Raw genomic sequence first — 19953 nt, 5'->3', positions numbered from 1 at the left:
GAGAGCTCTTTTTGCCTTGATGCTACACATTCTCGTTACTTGATGAAAGATTTCTATTGAGGTAGCTGCCCTACCACATAACATGTTGACTTAAATATAGCAGTGTGGACTAAAAAGGTGTTAGTAGCATAGTTCAAATCTTGCATCTGCCATTGATTTAGAGCCAAGCTTTTGAAGCTTTTTTTCTTTGAATTCCAGAAAGATTTCTGTAGTTGCATCTTTCTCGTATAGCTTCTGAACTTCTAATGTGTTGTCATGAGGCCAAAGACGATGTGTAAGCAAAAGTTTTTACTAATAATGGTACTGCTTGTGTCTGATTTCATTTTTCATATAGTCCTTTCCAAAGAGGGTAAAAACCACCCATATAACCTAGGGCAATGCACTTTTGTAGGACTAGGTGTAACCTTTTCTTAGGTTGTAAGTTTCTGCTGAGGTAATTGAGGTAACATAGCTAGGTTGGACATTCTAGATATTTGCTTGGTGAAAAGCACTAAATTTGAGTATTTACATGGCAAGAAGGCACTAAGATACTTGCAGAATTTTATTTAACAAACATTTTTTGAGCTTTTATGTTTGAGACACTGTATGCAATATAAGAATGAATGAAACGTAGTTCCTGCTTTCAGAAATTTGCTTTCTGCCTAGTTACAGCAAGAAAAGTTTACCAGGATTGCCCTTAGTAGACCCAGGCTTTAAGACTATATGGGGTTCACCCCTGCATTCATTTTGATAATCAGATGTGATAAATGCCCAGAGTGTATAGCACTGGGATGAGAAACTCTGGCTGAGAATTAGACCTAATTTTAAAGGCCTACCTTGCCACTTATTAACCACATAATTTTGGGCAAGTTATTTATCAGTTATCTCTAACGATATGAACAGTGCCAAGTGCATAAGATTATTGTGAGAATTAAATATAACAACACATGTAATATGATAATACGTTTAGAACTTGTTCTACTTCATGTTAAAAGGTCAATGTGTATAAATGTTATTGTTATGAAAAAGTTAAAATCCTGTGGCAGGAGCCAAATCCTGAGACCTAAGAGTGGAGTTTCTGAGATTAGTGCCAGCTGCCTATTGAGAGGAAAGTGAAGGTGATGGTTTGTACTTCAGGTTTATAGGAGGGTCCGGTAGCCCTCAAGAGGCCATCAACCAATGAGTAGGGGAGGAAGTAGGGAGAAGGATCCAGAGTTCTAGCAGCTTCTAAAAATAGAAACAGAAGAGCAGTAAGGACCTGAGTCCTGATAGCATTGATGATTCTTTCATATACTACTCAGAATCTATAAACTGGGATCCCCAGAACCATTTGTTCTGTAGTAATCATTCTGCGGTGGATGCAAGATTGCTCTGCCTCAGCGCTGTTGGCATTTTGGACTGGAGAATTCTTTGTTATGGTGAGGGTTGTCCTTTAGCACTGTAGAATGTTTAACAACATTCTTGATCTCTATGTATAAGGTGCTATTAGCATCTTCCAAGTCATGACAATCAAAAATGTCTCTAATAATCAAAAGGTAAAAGTAACTAAAATGGCTGTCAGCTGATGAATGGATAAGTAAAATATGACATATCCATGTAGTAACCATTATTCAGCCATTAAAAAAAACGAGGCTGGGTGCAGTGGCTCATGCCTATAATCCCAGCGCTTTAGGAGGCCATGGTGAGAGGATCCTTTGAGGCCAGGAGTTCAAGACCTGCCTGGGCAACATTGCAAACCCCCTCTCTAGAAAAAACAAAAAAAATTGCCAGACATGGTGGCACATGCCTGTAGTCCCAGCTACTCGGGAGGCAGAGGCAGCAGTATCACCTGAGTCCAGGAGTTTGAGGTTGCTGTGAGCTGCAGTGATGCCACTGTACTCTAGCTGGGGTGACAGAGCGAGACTCTGTCTCAAAAAAAAGGAAGCCAGATGGAAAAGGTTATATATTGCATTGTTCTACTTAAATGAAATATCCAGAATAGGCAAATCCATAGAGACAAAAGGCAGATTAGTGACTGCCAGAGGATTGGGGGAGAGGGGAATTAAGAGTGACTGCTTAATCAGTATTGGGTTTCCCTTTGGGGTGATGAAAATGTTGTGGAACTAGATAGTGGTGATGATTGCACAACATTATGAGTGTATTAAACACCAATGAATTGTAAATTTAAAATGGTTAAAATTGTAAATTGTATGTTATATGTGTTTTACCACAATAAGAAAGAATCTCCAGACACTACCAAATGTCCTCTAGAGGGCAAAATCATCCCCAGCTGAGAATCACTGGCCTATGTCAAGAAAGAGACTACCAGGAGAAGGCTTATGAGGAAGGCAATAAAATTGTCTAAAGCCTGACTGATGCAATGATAAATTTGTAAAAGGCAGCTGTACCTGGCATTCTTAAACTTGCTTAAAAAACCCAAGTCAGCCTATGAGGAAGGTTTAAAACATGACATAAATAATACCCTAGCTCAAAGAAGCTTATAAAATCTGGAGGCTTGGCTGGAAGTGAGGAAATGAGTGAATTCTTTCAGTGTGCCTAATTTCTATAAATATTTGGAAAGCAGCTCTAGGACAAGACCATTGCTTGGTGATTCTGCCTACAGGAAACTAATAAAGCAACTGTGCCATAAACCATGTGATCTGGGCATGAAACTACAAAATACTCTCAAGTCATGACAATTCTCAGTGTTCTTGTGGTAGATCGGGCAGTGTGAATGATTGATTAGGAAGAGGCTGTGACACTGATACTACCTCCTCTCAAAAAGGAGCCCCAACTGGAGCCAGAGAACAAGGAAGAAGAACTGCAAAGAAAGAGTTGGAAAAAGATGCCTGTAAAAAGATTTGACACAGCCTTGAACAATGTGACTGAGTCAAAAATTTAGACTCCATTATATCCTATCAATCAAGCAGTAGCACACTTTGAAAAGATCATCTACAATAAATGTCGAGAGCTTTGTGAGACATATGAAGAGAAAACAGACTGGTCTAAAGATAGATTGTAAGATCTTTTGCCCAAATTGGCAACTCTTACTTCAAAGAAGTACAAGAGTGCCATCCATTTCTATAATAAATCTTTGGAAGAGCACTGAACCCCAAATACACCCAAGAACCGTCAATAGTTAGAAATGATCTGGAAGAGCAAAATTGGCCTATATAAACCCCTTCCTGATTTTGGAAGAGAAGAACAAAAGGCAATGAATATTTTCAGAAAAGGTACTATCTCTAAGCCATGTAGGCATTATACAGAAGCCATCAAATGGCATCCATAGAATGCCGAATTCTACAACAATCACGTACAAAGTGTACAGCCAGAGCTCAAGGAGTGGGAGAAATAATATCCACCTAGAACCAACCTCATCACAGATTATGCTTAGAAAGCAGTCTTGGAACCTGAAGGATAATACAAAAGCCATGGATATCTGACAGAAGGCTCTAGACCTGTAATCCTACTGTAAGGAAGCAGCACAGATGGCCCACTTCAATTGACATGACAACCCTGAGGATGAGAAGCAGAAGACCATAGCTGACCTGAAGTGTTACGAGTCACCTAGCTATATGGCACATCCTAAAACAAATGCAGGATTCCTGGGCACTTAGTGAATACTTAAAAGGGTCCTGCAGTGGCTCAGAAAATCAAGAACCTGATGGATGTGGGCCTGATCACAATCTGATGATGGTTTATTTAACTCCCTTTCCTTCCCCCACATCTATGGAAAGAGGATCTGGGACTGCAATGAGCAGAATGGAGCAGAAAGTCTGGAGAGAAGAGGAAAAAGAAAGAACAACTCAATTGTATGTATATAAACACATTCATCCATGGAAGATTCAGAGATGTGTGTTCACATTCTTTATATAGCTACTATTTCATGGCCCTCTTAGCATAGGTGTGATCCTTTCACTGCTGACATATTGTTCCATGTTTTCTCCCCTTAACCTGCAATTACCGGTTCAGCTCTTCTCCCCATAGTTGCTTTTTGCCTCAGTATGGCAGTAATATCAAGCTCAATGTCTATGTTATATTTTAAATTGGATTTTAGGTGGTAAAAATAGCAGTAGACTTAGGATCCTCTAGCTTCTCAGGCTGTGTTTAAGTCATGGATGTACTTGTTTTCTTCCATCATTTCCTGTCCTGCTTAATGTTAGTGCTCACAACATAGCAGTAAGAATGGTTCTGAATTAATAGATAAGTCATCCTGATCCCTGCTGTGTAGAAGAGCTGTTTTACTGTAGGGAAAACAGCCACAACTCTACAGTAGCTAGGAAGGCAAGTATCAGTGGGATTCATACAAGCCAGCCTGCTCACTGTATGTGAATAAAATGCACTTGGTTTTTGGAGATGTTATATTTTATATATAGTTGCTTAAAGGTAATTTTGGGAGTTAACCTTAAAAAACTCTTACAGTAGGCTCCAAAGTTAATGTCTCTGTTTTCAGATTATTTTTCCCCTTTGTTTAGATGGGGAATAATAAATGGTTCATAACCATAACCAAGTTAAAACCATGCTCTGAAATTATGGGTTGCATAGTGTGCTTTTAAGTTTTGTTGGCATGAAATACAGGATCTATTCTGCTTTGATGATGGTGCATATAACCTGATAATACTCCCAACTCTTTTTAAAATACCTGTATAGATTGGTATTTTTGAAAATTTTAATTTTCAAATCCTTTGATTCACATACTAGGTGTCCTTTATGATAGTTTAATTTTTTTTTTAACCATGAAGTTGCTGTGGCTGTTTCTAGTTTAACTATATATATATATATATATATATATGTTTCTAAACAAGCAGGAAAGGTAGTGATTACCACTGTCCTAGTTATCTATTGCTGTATATAACAAACCACTCTAAATTTAGTGGCTTAAACAAAATTATTTATTTTGCTCTTGGATTTTGTGGGTTAGGAATTTGTAGTGGGCATGACGGGGAAAACTTGTTTCTGATCCACCATGTCTGAGGCCTAAGGTAGAAGTCTCAAAGGCTAAGAATGATTCAGCAGCTGGAAGCTACAGTCATCTAAAGGCCCACTCACATGTCACTTGATAATAGCTGTTGTCTTGGACCTCCACTAGGGTTGTTGGGTGATGCACCTGTACTTGGCCTTGCCATGTGGCTGCCTGGGCTTCCTCACATTATGGTGCCATTGTCCCAACCACGATCAAGGAGGGGTGGGGGAACCTGTATTGTTATTTATGACCTAGCCTCAAAACTCATATTGCATCATTTCTATAGCAGTCACCAGCCCACTCAATTTCTTTCTTGCTTGCTTTTTTTAACCCCCAATTTCAAGGGAAGGGAACATAGATTCTATCACTTAATGGAAGAAGGTCAAAGATACATTTTATAAGAGGAGCATGTGGACATAGAGATTGTGGGAGATTGTGGCCATTCTGGAATGCTAAAACCATTAAGCTAGAAAGATCCTTTTTTTTAGTCTAGTTTTCAAATATTCAACCAAATCTGCATTTGTTTTAACCCTAGAAGCTAGAAACATTTATTTGTATACAGATATATTCCATTTCCTATAATATATGTGCCTTTAAAAATTTCTATAAATTGTTCTTATAAATAAGCATATAATGTAAATTATTAAAAATAGTAATTATACAAAGATTGTTACTGAAAGAGAAACTAGAGTACCTTTTATTTTAAAGTAAATAAGCATTCCTAAATTTTTCTGCATTATATAGTAAGTAGAGTTTTTTTTGTTTTTTTTTTGGTTTTTTTTTGTTTTTTAAACAAATCTTTCTGTAAGACACATGCCTGGCAGCAATTCTTGGTTATGTTCTTTGTAAATTTTGTGAGTAGCATTGGATTAAAGTTCTTTTGATGCTAAGCAGCTACTAGGCTACTAAGAATATATTCTATTTCCTTCCCTTTCTTTGTGCCTTAACAGATCCGTGCAGTTGGCAGACTAAAAAGAGAGCGCTCTATGAGTGAAAATGCTGTTCGCCAAAATGGACAGTTGGTCAGAAATGATTCTATGTGAGTAGAACCACTGAATATTGTATCTCCTTTGTAAGTTTTCTCAGTATATTGTCTGTGCCCATCTTTTTCTAAATAATTACTTTCCATAGTTTTTAAAATCTGTTTTACATTTTTGGAGTACTTTTTATAGTCTTGAAATCTGGCCATTTTGTTAGTTGTGAGACAATTTCAGTAATACTATCCTCTTCTATGTGTATGATACTCTTCTATAAGTATGATTTGCTTTTTTGGGAACTCTTCTATAAAGTATACTTAAGACAAATTGATAAATGTAAGTGCTCAATTATATGCAGTCTTTAAAAATGTTTAACCAGCCTTCAGATTGAAAAATAAAAAAGGAAAGTGTAGTACAGAATATCTTTATTTTCAGTTTAAGTTGTCATAGATTGTGAACTAGTGCTTTCCAGCTTTACTGCTAATGAGCTATGGTAAACAATGTAGCATAGACAAGTGGCATTCTCTTTCCAGGAGTATTTTTTAGCTTTCTACCTACTGATCCGTTGAATTATTAGATCCCTTTCATTTTCAAAAAATACAAGTGTGTTGTTTAATACATTAACCGTCGTATGAGTTGTAGTTAATTCACACTAGTTTTGAGCCTGAGGCTTCATGAAGCATATGTAACTCACACGTCTTTTTACTTTGGGAGCCACGTGAACTATTTTTCAAGTTGCATGTAACTCATGCACAGAAAATAATAAAAAATAATTTTTTTATTAAATTAGGATCATTTTGTTTTCAGAATTTTTATTCTATTTTCATAATAAAACACCCTGGCCCCAAGGGAAAAAAATTTTTTTTCTAGTGTGGCAGTCAATGTCTTAAAGGACTATTTGTTTAAACTTTTCTTTCTCATTTGACTATATTACCATACCCTGATCGTAAACCTACCACAAGATGTTTTAGATCAGGCAAATGCTTTTTAATTGTTTTATTAAAAGTAATGAATTTTTACAAATAAAATACTTCTCGAAACTGGTCAGAATTTTAAATCTGAAAACCATTTGCAATGGTGGCTTTTTAAATTATTCAGATTGTTTATGTAAATTAATATTTCTTATCAATTTTTTGGCCAATTTTTACAAACTCATCATGAACCATATTTGATGCCAAGCATCATGTTAGCTTTTCTGGGAACTATGCAAGAATCAGGTGATGATACATCTCTTCTTAGGGCCAGCAAATCTAGGTAAAAGCAAAATAATTTTGTTTACAAAATTACTAGAGCACAATACAATTATATTATTTATATTATACCATATTAAATTCTAGTTTGGACCTGACTATAGAGTATAGGCATACAGAAGGGACTTTGATAGGGTAGGGTCTATAATAGTCAGGGTAGAGAGGGGATTTTTTTCTCCTATATTTTTATCCTTGCTTTGAAAGAAGTCAGTGTTTCAATCAATCAGTGAAATTCCAACTTCAAGATAAATTATTTGCTTGCCTTATTGAAATCCTATTCTCTGTGTTAAGTGCAAAGGAGAACTATGATTGCTGTACTTGGAGAATCTTGAAATGTCTCGTAAGATAGCTATAGTTATTCTGAAGGGTTATTTAGGAAGAGAGTAAGTTAAAATGAATATATATCTCCTTCAGGGAATACTTGTCTGAAAAGTTCAACTATTATTATAATATGAAATTTTTTATGATTAATTGTGTTTCCCTGAAGGTATCTGGTTGGCAGTGATATCAGCAAACCCATGAAATCCATTTTCTGGACTGTTTCCAATGTGTCATACAAATGGTAGAAAGGCTACATAGTTTATGGCTAAGGTAGCTTCTTGATCTTTAGTATCCTATCAGAATGATTAAACATACACCTAAGGGCTTTAGTTATTTTCTTTTTGTAATTTTTTTTAAGGCCGAAAAGATTTCTAGTAAACTTTTCTGCTTTGTAAAGATGTAGCTTACTGTTTAGATCCTTAATTACTTTGACAGTTCATATTAATAAAGTAAATACAGGATTATTTTAGTATACCATCAGTTTTGTTTTTTCTCACAAAGTATATATTATTGGTTGCTGCATTCAGCTGAACAGAAAGGAAACAGCTCTATTATGTATGAAAACCAGTCCAGTGAAGTATGAACTAGAGTAGATGATTAGTTAATAGACACTTTTGCACCTACCCAATAACATAAGTTCCTTGTAACAGAAAAGATGAACACTGCTAATATTTGATTTTCTTTTTTTTTTTCTTAGAGTTACTTTCACAGCATTTTTCAGATGTTTAATAAAACCGAAAATCTCATATTTTGAAAATCTCACTTTTGGTAGTAAAAGTAACATGAATTTTTAACTATACATTTTCAAAGCAAAATGTTTAACATTACCCATATTTTTGGTATGGTTATGTATCTTACCATGTTATGTATGGTAAGGTACTTAATCATCTTTTTGTTAAAAATGTAACCTTGTCCTTTCTTCTACCATTGTTAACTTTATAATTGAATTCATCTTTAAGAATTTACATCTTATTAACTTCAGGAATTTTGTGTAATGAGCATAGTATATATTTATTGTTAATGTGGTAAGGAACAATACAATACAGCTATATTTTACCTTTATTAAAGTAATTATTAAACTCTTGCTGTCTGTACCTACTTTAGTCTTTTCTTTGTAATGTGAGATTGTTATGCATTATTGTGCATGAACCTTTGCCTGCCTCTACTTTATTCTGTGGCTTTAAGAATAGAAGTATGAACAGGTATAAGAACAGGAGCACTGGCCTTTGTTTTCTTAATTACTTTGAAGGGGCAACAGGATTGATTATTGTCAGCTATTGGCCCAAAAATGAATTCTGAATGGTAGAATCGTATCTATATTTTTCTTTGTGTTATAAAAGCTGAATATGTAAAAGAAGCATAATTATTATTTAAGGTGGCACAGATCAGATTCTGCCCCAAGAAATAAAATTTCAAGGTTCCAGGCACCGATTTCTGCACCGGAGTACACGTAAGATTTTATCTGCTCTGCTTTTCACAAGTAGGAGTTGTTTTAATTTTGCAGGATTATGTTAAAACTAATCTATTTCACCAGGTAATTGGCCTGTAATACCCTAATTCTCTTACTGTTTGACTTTTTAGTGCCTCTGTTTCAGGATTTCTCAAACTGTCATCATACAGTATCTTAATAAAGTTAAGAAAATAACTAGACCAACTAAGGAAGTTCTGTATGATTTTGGGTGTTTGGTGAAAGGAAAATAGAATAATTTCCATGTAAAGACCAAGCATTCTTTTCTGTTTTCTTTATTTTGATTTGGTTGGCATATTAGTTCTCTACAGATTCAACTTCATCAGGTTCAGTGATCCCAGTCCTTTTTTAAATTTTAGCACACTGTCTTTTCTTCTTTTATTTTGACCCAGAAGGAGAATGGAGTCTAAGTGTGGCTTGTCATTTAAGTTGTTTTATAATTCCATAGATTAAAATTATGTTTGGGAGAATTTTTTTATGATTATTAAATCCACTCTTTCTATAAGTGTGACAAAATGAATGGCCTCTCATGGGGGAGACATTTGGGTATGCAATATAAGTATTCACCTGCTAATATAGTTCTTAAGCAACAGAAGAAACCACACTGACAGCCAATGATTTTTTCTCTTATTCTGGTTCTATTATTGTGCTTTTAGGAGCTAGTAGATTGCCTTAGATAGTGGCAACATATTAAAGTTTTTTCTCTATTTAAAATTCCAAGAGAAGTTAATACAAAATTTATGTTTTAGTGAAAATTTTTTCTCTTCTGTTTTATTGTTTTACCTTTACTATGTTTTGGAAGAGGCTGGTTGGTACCTCACTGAAGAGGTTAAACTCACAGTTTGAGAAACATTATTCCTATAAAACCCATAGAAAAAGAGGTACTTGACTTTGAACTTACCTTTTAATAATGACATAGTTACGCCAAGCAAATTTTAATTTAATTTTAGTTCTGACATTGGCTAGTGTTGTTTACTTAATTCTTATGCAGTAAGATTTTGTGTAAGCATGAGGTAGAACTGTTACTAATGAAATGTGGTAAGCATCAGTGCTTTCTTCAAAATTTTCTAATCTTTTATTTTAAAAAAGTGAAGTTGAGATTTTGCTATTTTATAACATTACTAGGATCAATTTATCATTAAAGTGCATTTTTATTAAATTACTAATACATATAATGACATTTGCTTAAATAATCTTCTCAGTGCCTTTGCAATATGTTTACTTTTTTATTTTTTGCAATAGTTCTTTTGTCAAAAACAAAACAACAAAAAGTAACTAAACCTTCGTTGCATACGTGAGTGGACAGACATGAAACCTAACTCTAAAGGCAGTTTCCCTCCGCAGTTGATGCCAGTGTGGGACATTCTGACTAGTGTCAGACTGATTGCTAAATTGTGCCTTATTCTTTTTTGTTCTTAAATTTATTTGTAAAAAGTCTTACAAGACTGCATACAGCTTAAAAAAAGAGAATTTCTAAATTATGTATTGCTTCTAATTATTAAGGTAGTTTTGCTCATCTTATGATGTAATCATTCACTTAATCTGTAGATGGAAATAAATGTTAACAATCAAGGGCATTTAATCTATAAGTATACTGGCAAAAGTGGTCATTAATTTAAAAAATATTCCCTTTTGTTTTTACTATTTATAGAAGATTGCCATATAAATGAATGAAAATTTAAATTTCTTACTAATCTCTGAAATTTTAATTTGTTTTGAGAAACAACCAGAAATTTAATATGTTTTTGATGCTGGTTTTGATGAAATAAGTATCTTTACTAGTATTGATAAAGACTTAATTTCATTTTATCTTTATATATTTTTCTTATTAAGTTATAATTGAGGATCACGTAAGATCCTTTTTATTACCATTTATTACCACATTCCAATTTCATGTAATCATAGAATCTCAGAATTGGAAGAGATATTATACATTGTTTTAGAATCCAACCTTATGTGCATTTCATCTTAAGAATTCTTTGCAGTTAATCTTAAGTTAGTTTATGCTTGATTATTTTATAAGGTGGCCACCTCATTTCCTATGTGTGGACAGAAAATACTCGTAATTTTAGAATTTAAATCAACAGTTCCTTATTATTTGTTTCAGGCAAAAGGATTTTTCTCAAAGGAAGTAACCCTTTTTTTTAAATTTGTAATGGGCAGAAATCCATTAAACCTTTTTCCTGGATTTAGATTTAGTTTGTTGACATTATTGCCATGCTTAAGTAAATTTAGGCAGTTATGCCAGCATCTCTATCAAGGAGAGTGTAAGGTAGACTGTTTATTGGCCAGGCACGGTAGCTCATGCCTGTAATCCTAGCACTCTGGGAGGCTGAGGTGGGAGGATTGATTGAGGTCAGGAGTTTGAGACCAGCCTGAGCAAGAGCAAGATCCCGTCTCTACTAAAAATAGAAAAAAAAAAATAGCCAGGTGTGGTAGTGGTAGTATGTACCTGTAGTCCCAGCTACTCGGGAGGCTGAGGCAAGAGGATCTCTTAAGCCTAGGAGTTTGAGGTTGCTGTGAGCTAGGCTGACACCATGGCTAGCCCAAGCGACAGAGTGAGACTCTGTCTCAAATAAATAAATAAATAAAAAGATTGACTTTGTTTATATTGATGCAGAACGGGCCATTTTTAATCCTGCCTCTGGTGATACTTTTTCATATGGGCTCAGTCTGGTTTCTCACAAGCAGCAAGAGCTTCAGGTTTTCACAGCGCTGCTTAAAGAGAATGCTGAGCACAAGACTAGCATATAGACCATTTATATACCAAATATCCTTTTTTTTTTTTAACTTTTCTAGAATGCCCAGTATGGGTTTTGCCAAGTACCATGGGTCAGTTGATACATTGGCTTATATACATTCCCAAAGATTCCCAGTCTTTGGACAGACATTTAGGGTCACTGGTCATGAGACTGCATCTGAAAATTTGAGTTTATCTTGACACCATTAGGCCTAATTCCTATGGTGAATCAGACTTGATAGATTAATGCTTAATCTGCCAAGATTTGGCTTGGATCTTTCTCTTCTAAATAGTCTTTGGAAAACATGGTTTTCATATTTATTGTACCTCTTTCTTTGAACCATAAAGCCATTCAGATTTATTCACAAAATTGTGGAGATTTTGTTTTTTAATTTTCTGAGACTCTGGGAATAATATTAGATGACAATATTATCCCTTCAAAATTATCCGACTTATTTTATGGGTTCCAAACAAATACATGTTAAGTTAGAAAAAATTACACAGTCAAAAGATTTTCTCCCAGCTGCTTTGCTTCTATTCTTTTGGATACAATACACAAGGATGAAGTTTAGCTTGATATATTTTGCTGTTGACATTGACAATGTTGACCCTTCATCCTAGTGTTGTAGTCCTTTTATTGTAAAATACCAAATACCAAGTCCATATTTCAGTTAAATAGCTCATATAGCTAATCATGCTCTAATGTTAAACAGCTCTCTGAAAATACACAGATCTTAAGAGTTTAGGTTAGAGCTGTAAAAATTGCTTCATTCAAATGTGGTCAGTCTTCAGGAAGCACTGGAAGTGGAGCCAAAAGAAATTGTGAATCTCAGCCCACACATGAAAGAATGATGAATGTTACTGTCACTGAGAAGGCCATTACTCATCAGCCATCTTGATAATTTCAGAAGTGTCCTTGTCTTCTTTTACTGTACATAGTCACAGAATTGGGAGTAGTTTTATGTTTTAGTCATTCATCTAGAGAACATATGCTTTACTATAACTAAACAAACAATCAACATGCTTTTGTTAGTTTTCTGAGTCTTTAATTCATCTTTAAATCAATGCCATTTATGTCATTTACTCATTATAAACTCTGCTTGTTTCATTGTCTTTGTGAAGTATTAATATTTTAAATGGGGTTTCATGGAATCTCTTTGGATTGATGTGTTTAAACTTTGATACCTATATACCAGAATTCCGTATCCTACTCTTCTAATCATCCATGAGTTGACTGCAGTGTTATTTCTTGGAGATTTGGTTTACTGAATTGGAATATACACACTAAATAAAGTGCTGCTCCTTCAAAGTTAGAGGTTGGACACATTCATTGCTCTAGATCTCTTCCTTCTCCAAAGTTGTTCATTCATAATTTAGTTTACATTGATGATTAGGGTTACATAGTTATAAGTGCTACATTGTAGCTAGTTTTTTAAAACAATTCAAAATGTTTATTCTTCGATTTTACTATTTTCTTGTGGTGGGGAGAGTAAAGGGTGGGGAAAAAAGGGCAAGAAAACTGAGATAAACTAAGAAAACTAAGATAAAAACTGCTCGGCTGAAGTTTTATAAAAATCTGACTTGAGTGTTTTTCTCTTCATTTGCTGTGCTTGTGCAAACAGTGTGACACCATCGCCACAACAGGCTCGGGTCTGTCCTCCCCATATATTACCTGAAGATGGAGCTAATCTTTCCTCTGCTCGTGGCATTTTGTCGCTTATCCAGTCTTCTACTCGTAGGGCTTACCAGCAGATCTTGGATGTGCTGGATGAAAATCGCAGGTGATTAGCCATCAGTGGCTCTTGCCAGCTTTATTGCATATTTTTTGGCTTCTTGTTTAGTGGACTGTGGTGTCTTCCTTTTGTTTGCACTTTCTAGTCTCTTTCTAAGATGCAATGGTTTGAAACAGCTTGCTTTGCTTTCTTTTAATTTGAAATTATTGTCCAAAATTCACATTTCACAGGACTACATTAGCTTTCCTTCTGTCAAGGAGAGTAGTTACTAACTATGCATAGAAAGTGTAATGACTTTTCTCAAAGGCTTTACTGACCTAGTATAAGTACTTGAGTTCATTTGGGGATATGCTGAGGGATACTGTTGGATTGAGTGTGGGATGTTGGACTAAAGCATAGTAGTTTTCTTTAGTAGGCCTTTATACTAGTTTTCTTTAGGAAGTCTTTTGATTTAATCATTTATGGCACTGACATGATTGGATTTAAGCAGATCTGAGAAGGTGATGTCAGTGTAGCTGCCAGGACATTTTTTTCCCTTTCTTCCTTAACTATGGATTTCTAGGCCTGTATTTAAAATCCCAGGTGCTATTCTCTTTTTGATAATACTGATATTTTTCAGTATTGATAACTTATCTCACTTTTGAACACCTCCAAGTAAAATCATTAGTTGTATACTTAGACTTATTCATATAAATAATTTTTTGCAATTATTTTGAGTACCTTTTGTCCTTTGTTACTACATAGTGTTCTAAAAAGGAGGAAATTTGGGGATCTCTTTTGACATAATGTGGGAAAGGTACATTCAGTGTCAGTTCAACTCTGAACATTTATCTGGTGGCTTCTGAGAGTCAGTGTTTGAATTTTCATTATCAGTTTTTTAGGTTGTTAATTTTTGCATTCTAAAGAATTCTCAATAAATTAAGTTGGCCCTTCCAATAAATCTTATTTCTTACCATAAGAACTGATTTGTATTCTAGCTTTTTCTGAACAAACTTTTTCTTGTTGAGTGCTTTCATTTCTCACACAGGACCCAGGTATTTCACCATACTTCATGAGCACTTGTCCATACTGCTTACCATTGTTGAATCCATGGCCTTTTTAAGCCTTCCCTGGGTTTAATCTAATGGTATGCATTTGGACACAAGGACTCAGAGCTGCACTACACAGAGCTTAAAGAGAAAGCTCATGGTGAGGGAGAATTATATATACATGTTTATGTATATATATTTCTTGTCCCCCCCACCCCAAGAGTTTAGAGTCCCTTTTATGCTCTTTGAAGCTTGAGAGACAATCTGGAAATATTTGGAAGCTGTAAGAAGCAGCAAGATTCAGAAGAAAAAGCATGGATTCAGGGGATCAGTCAGATTCAATCTTGATTCACCCGACTAAGTAACTGCATGATAGCCTTGAACAAATTGCCTAGCTCTTTTGGGCTCATTTTCCTCATCTGTTTTAAAAAAAGAGGGAGGTTGATAATACCTAGCTTTCTGGATTCTTTTGAGGAATTTTCTCCACTTCTCCACCTTTATAATACAGGGATAATGACCTCAAATTCTTTATTTAGTATGGTAGATCTTTCAAAGGGTATTGACTATAAAACATCTGACACTTAAGAATGAATATTTACAAAGCCCTGTTTTCTCCTCCCTCCTTAAAACATTTATTCTGCACCAGATATCCTCTTTAACTTTTTAATTACAATAAATCCTTAGAAGAGGCCAGATTATTAGGTCAGAGTATATCATATCAAATGCTATTACAGTGAAAATACCTGACTAAGAAAGATATTTCTAAATCCTATACAGCTTAAATAATAGCTAGATGACAGTCTCACTACATTAAAATTATCTACCTCCCATCAACACATACACAGTTCAATGCAGTGATATGGAACTTGTAAAAATATGGATTTTTTTTCTCCATAATGGAAAAAAATTTGCTTCAAGGCCAAGCATATGAAATCAGAAATCTTGCTAGTGTAAACTTTACTTTGTATTTTCTTATTATGAAAAACCATTTTGAACTCTAAGTGAAATTTTATTTTATTTTTTTATATTGTAATGAATTGGTAACTTTAAAATCCCCTTTCTGGGAAGGAATTATCTTTTCTTATTCACTTAAATAAGATTTATGAAATTCATGAAGGAGTTATGTTAATAATGCTTTGCACCTGGATTTGTACCATTAGTTGCTACCTTGGAGCCTGGAGGGTTAGATTCTCATCCATCTTATTGATGCTTTCATCATTGAAACGGGTTTCTTTTTTAAAAGTTGTATTCACATCTCGTATGATCTAAACGTTGAACAGGATTTGATCAGAATTTTAAGTGCCCGATCAGTTTTTGTTTCTACTATGTTTAGTAGTGTCTGCCTTTTCAGATATAAGAAATAAGAATGTAGGTGGGAGGATTGCTTGAGGAGTTCGAGACCAACTTGAGCAAGAGGGAGACCCTGTCTCTACTAAAGATAGAAAAAAAATTAGCTGGGCATGGTGGTACGCGCCTGTAGTCCCAGCTACTTGGGAGGCTGGGGCAGAAGGATCACTTGAGCCCAGGAGTTGGAGGTTGCAGTGAGCTATGATAATGCCACTGCACTCTAGCCCAGGCAAGGGAAAAAAAAAAAAAAGGAATGTGAAATTTGGATAATGTTCTGCATGATTATAAAATAGTGCTGCTTATAAAGTTTTTAAGTGCTTTTATGTTCCTTGCTCTGTACATCATTTTTTTTCCTTTCTTTTACCTTTGGCTGTTAATGCTAATGCAGTATCTTATCTTTTGTCTTGTGCCATCACATAAAGGTATAGGTAATTTAAGCTAGAACTCTTTGGCAGAAAGAAAGACACAAAAGCTTTCTGCTTGTTTTATTGTCATAAAATAATGCATATTCACAGTTGTTTGACAAAAGAACTATTTTTAGTTTACACATCGAAGGACACTGTCAAAAAGTTTATATACCATTTTTTTTTTCTTATGAGAATTTAGATGATCTATTCTAAATCAAGCTCAACATGAAAACCAAGTTAAATCCTAATTACACATTAGGAGTTTATTTGCACAGGTTAGTGCTATACATTTGGAAAATTAATATATTGAAAATTTACCAAAACATCTGGGATGGGCACCAGGTATGTTCTTTGGTCAGTGGCAGTGGGATTTAAAATGCTATTACAGTTTGGTCCTTTGCTGGTTAGGAGATGCCTGTGTCTTCCTGCATCTGTCGTAGCTATGTATCTCATTCTCCAATGTAAAATGTTAATATTTTTAAAAAAGCCAGGCATGGTGGCGTGCCATTTCAGTCCCAGCTACTTGGGGGCTGAGGTAGGAGGAGCTCTTGAAGCCAGGATTTCAAGGCTGCAGTGCACTATGGTGACACTGGTGAAGAGCCACTGCACTCCAGTCTGAACAGTATGTGAGACCCATCTCTAATAAAAAACAAAAACAAAAATAAGAAAGAAACTTAGTTCCTATGTAATAACATTATTTAAATATTGATAGATGAGTTGTGCTTAAGTTTTATTTTTAGGAGGGGCTTGATTGTTTTTATACAATTTTTCTGTGGCAGATTGTACTAACTTTGAGTGAATAGAATAAGAAACCAGTGTGTGAATAATTTATAATTTGGGCAAGTATCCCTATAAATACATAATTTGGAAGACAGAGAAATGTAAAGTTGCAGTTGATACAATATTTGGAATTTTTCTTTTAAACAAATGTGAATTCCTGGTCCCTCAAACTGTTTGTTTATTAGAGCAGTTTATATTTTTGTAGCAAAGAAACACATATTCAGTTAAGTCAGAGCATATAGTTACTCAAAAATGTCAGTATACAAGTTAATGCTGGAACTTGATAACCTTGGATTTCCTTCCCTTTGCCACTCTACAAAGCACACTGTTGGAAAGGCTTCTTATTATTAAATCAGACTTATGGTAGAAAGTGGTACTTGAATGAAGTTTCTAACTTTGCCAAATACCTGTCTAATTTACTTTTATATTATGTGTGTCAATTGCCAGTGTGAGAAGACAAAATGAAATACGTTGTGAAAGGTAACTGTATTATTTTCTGGCTCTGCATTATAAAAGGGAAATCTCTGTGGTGGAATATGTTGACTATGGCAGATCCATTTGAACATATTAGTATGCATTTTTTAAAAAAAGTTTTAGGGAGCATACAGCAGTGGCTTCATTTAGTTAACCATTTTCAAATTAGTATAATTTAGGATTGTAGTTAAGTAAGATTTCCTGATACCACAGAGTAAATATGTCAGTAGGATGGGATGAGTTTAAAACCCATCTCAAGCATATGTGATTTCTCAATGTCCTGTAGTCAACAAAATAAAAGTCAAACGTGTCTTTCCCAAAAGTCTCCGAATCCCTATCCTCTAGGCTTCAGAAATTTCTTTAAGTACCAGTAGCACCTTTGGGACATATGGAAGCTAAACATTAAAGTTTTCTTGTATAACTTGAGTTGTCAGAAAATAGTGATTTGAATTGTAGTCAGAATTCTACAGCTGTGCCAACTTACAGAAACAAATAGTGCATTTGGCATTTAACATTTGCTGTAACTACATATTGCCTTGATACATAAATTCAGGCAAAACCAGATCAGTTACTTAGAGAATTAGATATTGAAAAAATAGGATTTAATAATTCTTAAAATGCCTATATGGATCCTATAACCCAATCTCCTTTTTTTGGTTAGTAAATCTTGCCGATTATTTTGGGGGAGGATTGACCAGTGAACACATGGACCTTTTGTTTTCTGATTTTGAAAAATAAAATTTATTGGAAAGGTTACTCCTTATCTAAGTAGATAACTGAACTACTTGTTCTCTAGAACCAAAGTATGTACGGAGTGAAGATCCCCACACAGTTTTCCAGAGCATCTTAGTCCTCATTTCCAGCAGCACTGTATGTCAGTCCTGGTTGTCTCAAGATCAGACTCAAATTTTTTATTGCACTTCTGTCATTTGCTGTAGCATGTCCTCTCATCTTCTCAGCTTCAGAACTGAGGCTTGTATTTTTGCTTTGGAGAGCTGAGAGTTTGAATGAGACTCAGCTACATTGAGACATCACGCACTAATTAGAAGTAATGAGGTGAGAGGGCAGGGATTTTGAGAAACGGAACTTTCTTAAAATTTTTAGTTTTTGAGGTAGAGCTGTTGTCAGATGAGCAACCATGACCATGCAGGTGCAACTAACCAGTTCTTACATGCTTTTAAAGTTGACAGTGATTTTGTTTTTCCAACTAGTAGAGAGGAATTACACTTTCTAAACAGAGTTGTCCTCCAAATTTCATAAATTAAGGTATAAGCACCAAAAATAATTATTTTATGTATTGGTGCTGTTTTGTCACATAAATATAGATTTCCCTTTGGTTTGTTAATCAACTGTAAAATGTTAAAGTTTTGAAAATCATAAAATGGAGGACATAGGAGACAAAGACTTTTAAAGTATTAGATATTATATTGTATTGAAACATACAATATAATCCTTTTTGACATTTATTTGTCTTCTTTTTGCTTTTATTTTACTACCTCTCTGTTTCCTGATTCTGTCTTGTGCCTTCTCCCGCAAAACCTGCCTTAGACCTGTGTTGCGTGGTGGGTCTGCCGCCGCCACTTCTAACCCTCATCATGACAACGTCAGGTAAATTTTGAGACTTTGTAATTACCAGGGCAAATGGTTGACAAAATTTGTATTTTGTAGAACACAATGTATGTAGTAGCCATGCCTTTACGTTATAGCTTGAACTTCTATAGCTTTCCTTGGTGAGTACATTCTGCCTCTTTCTAAGAACAGTGAGTCTAATCAATCATGACGTTTGGCAGAGTAGGAGGAAAAATGTTTAATAATTATGACATGGTGTGATGATTTGAGATATTTTATTTAAGTGCAGTTTTAATAGCTTATAGGAGATCATGCTAAGACACCAAAAAATAATCTTAAATTTTGTTGTTATATATATCATTTTTAATTGTTGCCTGGGTTCTGTCCAGCATTTCCTTTTGAGTTAATTATCAGTAATGTCACTTTCAGTGTGTGGATAAACCTGTCTTAAGGCATCATCTTAAATTGAGTGAAATCAGCATTGACAACCCAACAATTAGGAAAGTTGAACATTTAGAAAGGGAATTTAGTTTTAAGCGTTTTTATCATCTGCTAATTTAAGCCTGCCTTTCTTAATTTTGCCCCTTTCGCACTTTCAGACATGCTTAGCCTGAGTAATTATTTCTTCCTGTCATGGAAAAGGGCATACAGAATGGCATGTACAAATACTTACAGTTCCCAAGTGCCAAAATCCTCATTTAGTTTTCCCATCTTCTGGAAAAACAAAAGCTAAAGCTGATTGGTATTCATAGTAATTTTTTCAGAGACCAGTTTTGTTTATTTTAAGTTTATCGATAGCAGTAGATTTAAAACCAGCAGTGTTATCTCTATGATTAGAAGAAGCTGGCACATTTAAGCAATAGAAAGGAGAAAACATCAGTTTCTCATTAATATGGAATTCATGTTGGAGGAATTAAAAAGTGTGCCCGTAGTGGTCC

At 34.8% G+C, this 19953-nt stretch overlaps 1 protein-coding gene across 15 annotated transcripts in view; it reads left to right on the top strand.

Moving 5' to 3' along the window:
- The window catches only part of MFF (mitochondrial fission factor), a 31698-nt gene that overhangs the window by 7570 nt on the left and 4175 nt on the right, over window positions 1-19953 (top strand). For 3 of the 15 annotated variants that reach the window (XM_069466547.1, XM_069466539.1, XM_069466517.1), the window contains 5 exons: window positions 5872-5960; window positions 8845-8919; window positions 13300-13458; window positions 17420-17452; window positions 18995-19054. In XM_069466547.1, the coding sequence (XP_069322648.1) occupies window positions 5872-5960; window positions 8845-8919; window positions 13300-13458; window positions 17420-17452; window positions 18995-19054 (416 nt within the window). The remainder of the gene's footprint in view (window positions 1-5871; window positions 5961-8844; window positions 8920-13299; window positions 13459-17419; window positions 17453-18994; window positions 19055-19953) is intronic. The other 12 variants (XM_069466640.1, XM_069466631.1, XM_069466601.1 and 9 more) reach the window with 8 other exon arrangements.

The sequence above is a fragment of the Eulemur rufifrons genome, chromosome 1, assembly GCF_041146395.1.
Source record: "Eulemur rufifrons isolate Redbay chromosome 1, OSU_ERuf_1, whole genome shotgun sequence".
Lineage (NCBI taxonomy): Eukaryota > Metazoa > Chordata > Mammalia > Primates > Lemuridae > Eulemur > Eulemur rufifrons.
The sequence above is the reverse complement of the archived record's forward strand: the minus strand, read 5'-3'. Positions and strand labels throughout refer to the sequence as shown.